The sequence below is a fragment of the Myotis brandtii genome, unplaced genomic scaffold (assembly GCF_000412655.1).
Source record: "Myotis brandtii unplaced genomic scaffold, ASM41265v1 scaffold674, whole genome shotgun sequence".
Taxonomy (NCBI): Eukaryota; Metazoa; Chordata; class Mammalia; order Chiroptera; family Vespertilionidae; genus Myotis; species Myotis brandtii.
Genome location: NW_005370630.1, coordinates 138794 through 149507, shown reverse-complemented (window position 1 = coordinate 149507; position 10714 = coordinate 138794). Strand labels below are relative to the sequence as shown.

General features: G+C 42.3%; 1 protein-coding gene across 2 annotated transcripts in view; it reads left to right on the top strand.

Annotated features, from left to right (window-relative positions):
- EIF2B3 (eukaryotic translation initiation factor 2B, subunit 3 gamma, 58kDa) overlaps positions 1 to 10714 on the top strand; it is an 89544-nt gene that overhangs the window by 60745 nt on the left and 18085 nt on the right. For both annotated transcript variants that reach the window (XM_005881250.2, XM_014529207.1), the window contains 4 exons: positions 3475 to 3602; positions 4692 to 4882; positions 6998 to 7075; positions 7566 to 7714. In XM_005881250.2, coding sequence (XP_005881312.1) covers positions 3475 to 3602; positions 4692 to 4882; positions 6998 to 7075; positions 7566 to 7714 — 546 coding nt within the window. The remainder of the gene's footprint in view (positions 1 to 3474; positions 3603 to 4691; positions 4883 to 6997; positions 7076 to 7565; positions 7715 to 10714) is intronic.

Here is a 10714-nt window from a genome sequence, read left to right as displayed (position 1 = left end):
CAGGGGTGGGCAACCTTTTTGTGAGTGCGTGCCAAAACCAGCAAAATCTCTGACTCAAAATTCTTCTGCGTGCCAACCCTAATTTTTTGAGAACATGTTACGCCTACTTGATATCTCTTAAGGTGTACGTATGTGAAGAACCTTGAAGAAATAATAAAATTCATTCGAGCGACAAAAACACAGTATATGATGATGAAAAATACATTTATTTTTTAATGTATACATGTTATGTAAAATTATTTATTTATCTAAGATGCACCTACACTGAATTTATCTGAAAAATAAAAAAAGCCGATATTAAGAAAAAAATTGTAAATGGAAGATTATAAGAGAGGGTTTTGTGTGCCAGCAAAAGTTACTGGCGTGCCATATTTGGCACTTGTGCCAGGGGTTGCCCACCCCTGGTCTAGGCAGTGCTCTGCTGTGGCTCCCTAGAAACGTTATAGGAAAGAAGTGAGCCAAGGTGGGGCTGCTGTTAGTTCACAGGGAAGTCAGAGAAAAGGGGGGCCTTGGAGACAGTATCATGGGTTAGCCCAGGATGAGCTGCCACTACCCACTGCTTCCCTGGTTGCAAGTCTTGTGGGGACCCTTAAAGTTTAGGAGGAAGTAAAAAGTTCATGCCCAAGAAGAGTCGTGGGCATACTCCAGAGAGAGCCCACACTGGGTCTTTGTCTTGAGGGTTTTTATCTTTCTTCTGGGGCAAGAATTTTAGGGGATGGGGTTTTAGTAGAATATTCACTAGTTTTTCAGGTACCTTTTTAATATCTGATGCATCAAAATAGAGTTTAGGGGAGTTTGGCATTATTCTTTGGTCTGCTTTACTGTTTTACTTTTATCTTGGGTCTGTCTGACTTTAATGGGATTTTTGTTATTTGTTCCCCTGATTTCATCTGTCCTTGAGTTTGGCTGGCACAAATTGCATTAATCGGGTCTCTGTTCTCTATCTTCCTGACCAGGGTGATTTAAGTTATGTATTCTCTGGTTAAGGAGAAGAGGTATAAACCATTTGCTCTCAAGTATCCTTGGTTAGGGAAGATAAGGTCTTGTGATTCACTATCTGGCTATAAGTTGTTCAAATTGTTTGAACAACTTATTTAATTCTCTTGTTTCAGTTTTCCCATTCCACTTGCCAGGAATTTTCCTAGCTTCTTACTATCCTGACTCAGAAGAATGAAATTTGCATGGGAAGTACTTACTAGTATTTAAATAGATTTTAAATTTATAAAATCTGAATCAAACCAGGAGAGCAGTTTCATAGAAGCTAATAAAAAGTGAGAGAGACAAGAAACTTAAGAATGGTCTAAATTTGTAGAATTCAATAATTTGCATAAAGAATAAAAGAATCTCCCATAGTCTCTCTACTGACAGGAAGGATAGAGCAGAAATCTTGTATACAGTCTTTGAATAGCACAGCTGTTATTATTGGGGTGGGGGGGGGAGTCATCCCCAAATAGATTAAAAGATAAAAAAAAATATGATGAGCTCCATAGATGCAAAAAAATTTTTTTAGATAAAATTCAATACCCATTCATTGATTAAAACTCTTAACAAATTTAGGAATAAAAGAGAACTTCCTTAATCTGATAAAAGTTATATTTTTAAAAAGCCTATAACATGTGCCAACTATTAGCTATAAAGCATGAAGACCAATATCTACACATAGAAGACAACCAATAAATGATAGCTTTGATGATGAAAAATATAACTGTGCCCTAGCTGGTTTGGCTCACTGGATAGAGCGTCGGCCTGGGGACTGAAGGGTCCCAGGTTCGATTCCTGTCGGGGGCATGTGCCTTGGTTGCGGGCACATCCCCAGTGGGGAGTGTGCAGGAGGCAGCTGGTCGATGCTTCTCTCTCGTCGATGTTTCTGGCTCTCTATCCCTCTCCCTTCCTCTCTGTAAAAAATCAAAATTATTTAAAAAAAAAAAAAGAAAAGAAAAATATAACTGTAACAATCATCAGTCTAAATGATAAAATATTAGAAGAATTCTTTTTAAAATAAAAAACGAATAAGGATGACTGCTATCAGTGCTTTTACTCAGCCAATATGGTAAAATAGGGAAAATAAAATATATAGGATTAGAAAGGAAGAAAAAAATTGTTGTTTTCATAGTTGGTATGATTGTTAGAACCTACAGATAAATTATTAGAATTAAAAAGATTTTTTAGCAAGGCAATTGGCTATAAGATCAAAATAGAGAAGAAGTTGAATTTCTGTAAACCAGTAACAAGAAGAAAATAATTGTGTAAAAGAAACTGATGAACAAAATAGATCCAGAGACACAGAAACGTGGAACGGACTGTCGAATCTCAGAGGGAAGGCGGGGTGGGTGAGTGGGTGGATGGAAGAGATCAACCAAAGAACTTGTATACAGATATGCATAACCCATGGACACAGACAATAGGGTGGTGAAGGCCTGGGGGAAATGGGGAGGCTAGAAAGGGTCAGTGGGGGAAAAAGCAGGACATCTGTAATACATTCAACAATAAAGAGCCCTAGCCGGCTTGGCTCCGTGGATAGATCATCGGCCTGCGGACTGAAGGGTCCCAGGTTCAATTCCGGCCAAGGGCACATGCCTGGGTTGCAGGCTTGATCCCCAGTGTGGGGTGTGCAGGAGGCAGCCAGTCAATGCTTCTCTCCCATCATTGATGTTTCTATCTCTCTCTCCTTCTCCCTTCCTCTCTGAAATTAATAAAATATATATATTTTAAAAAAGGAATTGAGGGAAGGCTCAAAGCTCATACCCATCCAGACTCATACCTTCATTTAAGAATCAGGCCAATCTATCTGAAATTATCTGGGGTGAAAAGAAGGAAAGGTAAATGACCTCCCTGCAGTTAATATTTTGATCTAGGAGATGTGCAGGAGGCAGCTGATTGATGTTTCTCTCTCATCGATGTTTCTAACTCTCTCTCTCCCTTCCTCTCTGTAAAAAATCAATAAAATATTTTTTTTAAAAAACGAAAAAAAACACAAAGATTTTTTTTACAATAAAGATTTTTTAAGTAAAAAATTAATAAAAGATACCATTTATAATACCAACAAAAATATATGATACTTAGGATTAATCTAACAGAAGATAAGCAAGGCCTTTATGGAGAAAGTTTTTTAAGCAACTTTTTTCAAAAGATCAGAGCATTCTACCTTCTCCTGCATAATTGTCAGTTAATAGTCAAGGCACCATGTTAAAATACACATACTCATACACACATGCATGTGCATACATGCCATGTAGATGGGGCTTCGTGAAAGACTGTTTTCTGCATAGATCACGGGAAGGGAGTCCCAGATTCAGTATACTACCTAAAGCTGATAGAGAACTTAGGTCCACTGCTCCTCATGCCACTTTTTATCTCTGTCAGTCCCAAGGTGGCCTGACAGGAAGGAATTTAGCTTTTCCTTGGATGCACAGTTTTTAATCTCTGTGATTTAGACAGTCAGATTCCTCATATTTGACCACTCTTTCTTCCTAGGTCAATCACGTCCATCCGGAGTGAACTGATTCCATACCTAGTAAGAAAACAGTTTTCCTCAGCTTCCTCACAACATGGACAAGAGGAAAAAGAGGAGGATCTAAAGAAAAAGGAGCTGAAGCCCTTAGGTCAGTACTTGGGTTGGTGCAATAAGGTTGGGGTAGTAGCACCTTTGGAAGGAGTGGCTGGGCAGCTTAATGATTTTTGTCTAGCCACCCGGCAAGACAGGCTAGCTGTCGCCACTCTCTGAGCTCTGGGTAAGCTTGCTTAAGCAGATCCTGTCACTGTGCTCTTCAGGGACAAGCTAATCATGTCTCAGGTTCATTCTCTAGACCATTCTTTAGATCCTCACTAGACCGTTTTAACTTTAAACTCTTCCCACCACTTCTCAGTTCCCCTGTTTTCTAGGCTCTGGGCAGCCCCACTCCTGACTAAACTCAGCCTCTCTGTCAAGGGAAGAAAGGTGTACAATTACAGTCCAACCAGAGGTCTCCTTTCCAGGGTGCAAGGGCGAGGTCTGTCTTGTTTGCTCTCATATCCCTGCCTAAAAATATTTATTTATCAAATGAATTATTAGCTCTGTGACCTGAGGGAGGTTACTCGGTCTTCTTTTGTTTTTTAAACCAGTACATTTTATTTGACCTTAGACTACGTACTCCCCAATTTGTCTCGGTTGTGATACGTAGATGGATTTAGATTGCTTTTGGTGCGCTCAGTCTTCTAAACCCCAGTTTTTGTATCATAAAAGATCCCAAATGATTATTGTAAGAGTTGAAAAACTGGAGCCCAGCTACTTTGGCTCCAAGTCTTGTGCTATTTCTGTCCTGGTACAACTTCCAGATATGTAATAGAGGCTAGCCCCACAATATGGCTGGTCACTAAAACCTGGACACTTGCTTGTGTTACTTCATGATTTACAAGAGTCACCTATTTTTTTTTCCCCTTAGTAGTGCTTGGTTATTGGTCAAATTTGCTTTAGGACCTCTTTTAAAGCATTTTTGTTTCTTACAACATTTCAAACATACAAGAAAGCACATTGCCTCTTTTAATTTTACTTAGTCTTTCAAGTTCTAGTGGGATTTTCCCAGGGTCCATGCTGCATGGGTGGGTTCCACGGGGAGAGGTGTGAACTTTGCCCTCTTTCAAAACTTACTGAGTCTATATCCCCTCTGTCATCTCTCTCATTAATTTGCTCGGTTTGGGTGTTTGTTCTGAAGATATTTACAGTTTTATAAAAGAAACCAATGCACTGACCTTTGCTCCTTACGATGGCTGCTGGAATGCCTGTCGAGGAGACAAGTGGGAAGACTTGTCCAGATCACGGGTGCGCTGCTATGTCCACATCATGAAAGAGGGGCTCTGCCTTCGATTGAGCACCCTGGGACTCTACATAGAAGCAAACAGACAGGTGAGAGGATGGGTCTAGAAGAGAAGTCATGGGAGCTCCTTCCCTAGAAACAAACTGAGTCTTTTGTCTTATTTATTCATTAGATAGACCGTGACTTGTTCAGAATCCCTTTCACTCCAGGTTGAGAAAGACCTGGACTATCAGGCGAGACCATTGGGGTTCCCAGGTACAGCAAAAGTGACAGCAGAGGGCCTGGTCCATAGAGGCAGAGCCTCTGTGACTCTAAAAAGAGGCTAAGATCTCCAGGAAGGCTAATCTATGGCTCTGGGTTCAGCAGCTTTCCCCTATTCTGCTCAGCTGGGGTATATGTACAGTACTTCCTGAACAAGCAGATAAGTACTGCATAATAAGTCCTGTGGTGACATAAACACAGGCACACAGAGGAGGCTTTCCTAAGAAAGTGAAGGAACAGAGTATAGAGTAGCCAGATGGCAACACCTCAAGGATGGAACGTCTATGAGAGAAATGTCTGGAAACAGCATTAGAAGGTGAGGAGTCTTGTTAACCCCTTTTTTTAACCCTGAGGTTTATGAGACATAGAGAATGAGTAACTTCTTTTGAAGGGGAAGCAGTGCCATGAAAGACAAGCCAGGTTTTAGTTTAGTTAAGGGATGCAGAGAGGGACAGAGAAGAGGCTAAGGGTATAGGGGAGCTCTTATTGTGTAGCAGTCACAGGAGGAAGGTTTTTGGAGAGGGGCAAGATGAGACCATGAAAAGAAACACAGAGCAGTAAAGGACTGAAATGAGAATAGGAGCCCTGGCTGGTTTGGCTCAGTGGATAGAGCATCAGCCGAGGGACTAAAGGGTCCCAGGTTCGATTCCGGTCAAGGGCACATGCCCAGTTGCGTGTTCGGTCATCAGTCGGGGCCTGCAGGAGGCAGCCGATTGATGTTTCTCTTCCTCTCTCTTCCTTTCTGAAATAATAAAAATAAAAAATAAATGAGAATAGGAAAAGATAGATGATTGAGGGAACTACATTAGAATGACTTTCAGTAACAGGAACGAGATGATGAAAAGATTAGCTGTTGACATGGTTCCTGATAGAACCTTGTGAAAACTGTCAGTGCAGGTATAAGCTTGGGAGGGATGGAGAGGCAGGTAGAGTTATTAAAGTTGCTGGAAATTGGGATTGGGATTGAGTCCAAAGAAAACCTGGCTCAGGAATCTTCAGAACCCACACCAGCTCCAGACCCCGAGCTGGCTTCCACCAAAATTGGTTATAGATTTAAAAGAATCCAGGCCAGAGAGTTTATGAGAAATCACAACTAATTCCATGTTTACTCAGGGCAGTCCTGGATAAAGTTAGCCCCAATTTAGGGTCAGAGCTATTAGAAAGCTTCCAAGATTTTTAGTTCTCTTTCTTTAGACTATGATTAGTCTGTCAGACCGGTCAAAAGCAGGTCCATGGACAGAATGAGGCTAGAGAAGTATCCCCTGAAGTGACAGCAAAGGCTGTGCAGCCAACAGGCCTGAATGGCTTTGGTTGTAATAGAGGAGATCTCCATTCTCCTAACCTTTTTCGTTTTCTCATACTGGAGAGAGAATGGTGGAAACTTTCCCATCAGCATTTTATTTTGACTGGTGAAGAACATGGGTGCTTTCTCAGGGTCTGTCCTGATTATGAAATTTGTGTAACACTGCTCCCATCCTCACCTCATGCATGGCCACAGTGGTCAGGAAGTGAGCAAGAACCTAGGATGACTATGGTCAGGACTAAGGATGCTCCTTGCCCTCCTTAGGCCTCCTCCCTAAATTCAGTGTAGGTGCATCTTAGATAAATAAATAAAATAAATAGATAGATAAATAAATAAGTAAAATAAACCAAGTGCTGCCTGGATATGTCAAAGGTTGATCTCAACACCTCCCAGCTGAGGGACATGGCATTACTTTCAGGGACGATACTCTCAGCTCAGAAACTGAGGATAAGACCATCTAGAAGCTGCTGCATAAATAACCCTTGTCCCAGGGAAAATGCAAGAGCCTCCTGCTCTGCCTCATCCAGATAGGAAGCTGTGGCTGAAAACTCCCACATCTCTGACTGGGCATTGGGTTCTACCTAAGGTGCTTTCAGGTGTTTTTTGGTCTTACTTTAATGGCCAAATCTCTTTCCTCAAGGTGCCCAAATTGCTACCTCTTCTTTGTCCAGAAGAATCACTGGTTCATTCATCAGCCCAGATTGTCAACAAATACTTGGTAAGTGCTAGCTTGTGCAGGGCAGGTATGGGATGATCTCTGGGTGCATTGAGGCTTGCTCTTGTGAAGCTAGATAGGGCTCTCAAGCCCAGAACCTCATTAGCCCCAGGGAAATCCCAACAGGGTTTGGTTACAAAATTTCACCTTGGGCTAGAATCTGCCTGGAGAGGTGCTGACCCCAGCTACACAAACCCTATTAAGGAAAGTCCATTATAGTCCTGGGGCCTTCCCTCTCTCTCCCTCTTCTTACCCCGAATTGAGCATTGTCTCCAAGAGAACATATCTATACACCCAAGTGCATGAGAGTGTAAGTTTGAGTTGGTCTCAGAGGTATTACGTGACTTGTGACCCTAAGAAATACTGATGATGGTTTCTCTTGCGGAAGTATCCCTGGGAAAATATCCTGTTAGGCCCCAGCTCAAGGGATCTGGGGGGCTAATTTGCATTTGGCTAAGATGAATGGATAGAATTTTATATTTGCCTTTTGCAGGTTGGAGTTGACTGCCTCATTGGGCCAGATACACAGATTGGAGAGAAGTCATCCATTAAGCACTCGGTCATTGGTTCATCTTGTGTCATAAGAGATAGAGTGACTATCACCAGTTGCCTTCTCATGAACTCAGTCACCGTGGAGGAAGGGTATGTTTCCCCTTGTGCCCACTTGAGACAAGGCCCCTGGTACCGCTCAGAGGCTTTGGGAGCCAGTACAGCCTGGGAAAGGGCTCAGCTTGGGGAAGGGAAGAAAGGCAAAAGGATGAAGGGAAGAATAGTTCCTAGGCCCTTTGAGGTCTTAATTTTGGTTCCATGATGAAATAGTCTCTGAAAGCATTCCAACAGTCTTATCGTACTTATGACATTTGGTCCTAGAAGAAACTACTCTCTCCTGCTTTGATATCCTGCTTGATGGGTGGCCTCAGTAGTGAACCACTGGCAATGCTGGGGTGACACTGTACCAGTATCTAAGGGTCACCTTCCCGTATCTTAGTATCCCGAGAAGCCCTGAAGAAGGCAGAGGCCTAGGAAGAGTGGATATATAAGCCACACACCGTTTTTGATGGAGAGCTTGTTACTAAGTATGGAGAATGTTCCCCCATTTTGAGATCCTATAGTGTCCTAAAATCTTGGCTTATGAACAACCTCTACTTGGAGTAAGAAAACATGAATGATGTTTAATAGCATTCTTCCTCTGTATTGACCTCAGGTTTTTTCTTATATAAAAAGCAAGCATAGGTGATAACAGAGGAAGGATACCAAATCAGTGATTTTCAGACTTTTTAGAAAGGTTCTCCCCAAAAAAAAGGTTTTCAGACTTTTTCTTAAGGCAAATCTTATGCAGAAACTCAGTATTGAAAAGTGATAAAAGCACAGTGGTTTGGAATACTGTGAGGAAGGGGTGCTTGTCCTTATAGGACAGGGGTGGGCAACCTTTTTGTGAGTGCGTGCCAAAACCAGCAAAATCTCTGACTCAAAATTCTTCTGCGTGCCAACCCTAATTTTTTGAGAACATGTTACGCCTACTTGATATCTCTTAAGGTGTACGTATGTGAAGAACCTTGAAGAAATAATAAAATTCATTCGAGCGCCAAAAACACAGTATATGATGATGAAAAATACATTTATTTTTTAATGTATACATGTTATGTAAAATTATTTATTTATCTAAGATGCACCTACACTGAATTTATCTGAAAAATAAAAAAGTCGATATTAAGAAAAAAAATTGTAAATGGAAGATTATAAGAGAGGGTTTCGCGTGCCAGCAAAAGTTACTGGCGTGCCATGTTTGGCACGTGTGCCAGGGGTTGCCCACCCCTGTTATAGGATGTGAAGCAGATCTATAAAACAAATTTTGAAGACCTCTGGACTAGATCAGCCTGAGTTTGATTCTGGCTCACACATCTGTTGATTTCTCTGTCCAGTAACTGATAGGCGAGAAGTATAGGGGAAGACTGCAAGCCTGGTGAAAGCTGAACTACTTCTCACAGCTGCCAGTGAGGGTTGGGAGAAGCATTTTGGGAAGAGAAGCTGCATAGAGATTGAGCTAAAGGTTAAGCCTTTGCTGTTTAGAAAGAATGACTGATGGAAGACAATAGGCAGGATTTAGGGAGGAAGTGCCATAATAAAAAACCAGGAACGCTGGAGACCACAGGGATGTTGCCACTAAGATCTGTCCTTCCCCAAGCCCACAACCTGGCTTGACTTCCAGAACCCTTGCAACCAGCCCTCAGCCTTCAGCCAAAAGTTGAGAAGAATCTTCTCTGGTGAATCCAACCAGCCCAATAAGAAAAACCTAAATTTATTTACATCAGAGATTACTAACAGCCCAGTGAAATCACCCTGTAGTGACAAATTTCATTCATGTTTCTAGAGCTTCCAACCAGCTTTTTAGAATTCTCCCTTAAATATAAAGACATAATCAAAGATTACCAGAGATCTAAAGAAAGCTTCTATCATGAAAGATAGACACCACATCAAACAAATAGAAAACAGCAACTGAGAAGAAACAGAGGCTCTGCAGGGGGAGAAAAATACTTTCAAGTAACCTGTCACTTCAAAGAACAGAAAAAGAACCCTAGGCAATTAAAAATATGATAACATATTTTCTTATTTCAGAAACATCTCCTCATTTTGATCTTAGCTCAGATTTCACCATTTAAGAAGAGGCTTTGCTTACTACCCTATCAGCAATAATCTGTCCCAGTACTCTCCATTACATCAACTTGTCTTATATCCTTTGTAGCATTTTTACTGTCTGGCCTTAAGAAGTACACATTGGCACTGGTTAGAGTGTTGTCCCGATACACCAGTCAGGGCACATACAAGAAGAAACGAATGAATCTATCTATATAAAAGCCTAAGCGACCATCGCAACCGAATGGGCAATCGAACAGGCTGCGTGGGGCAACCAGGCCAGCAGGGGTCACAGTGAGGGGTGACCAAACGACCGAACAGCAGGCTGCGTGGGGTGACCAGGCCAGCAGGGGGAGCAGTTGGGGGCAACCAGACCAGCGGGCGGGGGAGGGCATTTGGGGGCAATCAGGCTGGCAGGCAGAGGCAGTTAGGGGTGATCAGGCTTTCAGAGGGGGCAGTTAGGGACAATCAGGCCCACAGGCAGGTGAGCAGTTAGGAGCCAGTGGTCCAGGATTGTGAGAGGGATGTTTAGGCCCGATCCCCGAGCAGTCGGACATCCCCCAATGGGGTCCTGGATTGGAGAGGGTGCAGGCTGGGCTGAGAAGACCCTCCCCCCCCCCCACACACAAATTTTGTGCACCGGGCCTCTAGTGTATAAGTAGAACAACAAAATCAATCTCTCTCTCTCTCTCTCTCTCTCTTCCTCCCTCTCTCTAAAAAAACAATAAATAAATAGCCCGGCCAGTGTGATTCAGTGGTTGAGCATTGACCTGTGAACCAGGAGGTCATGGTTCGATTCCCCTATGGCCGTGGTCGGCAAACTGCGGCTTGCGAGCCACATGCGGCTCTTTGGCCCCTTGAGTGTGTACCCCTAAGCCTTAGGAGTACCCTAATTAAGTTAATAACAATGTACCTACCTATATTGTTTAAGTTTAAAAAATTTGGCTCTCAAAAGAAATTTCAATCGTTGTACTGTTGATATTTGGCTCTGTTGACTAATGAGTTTGC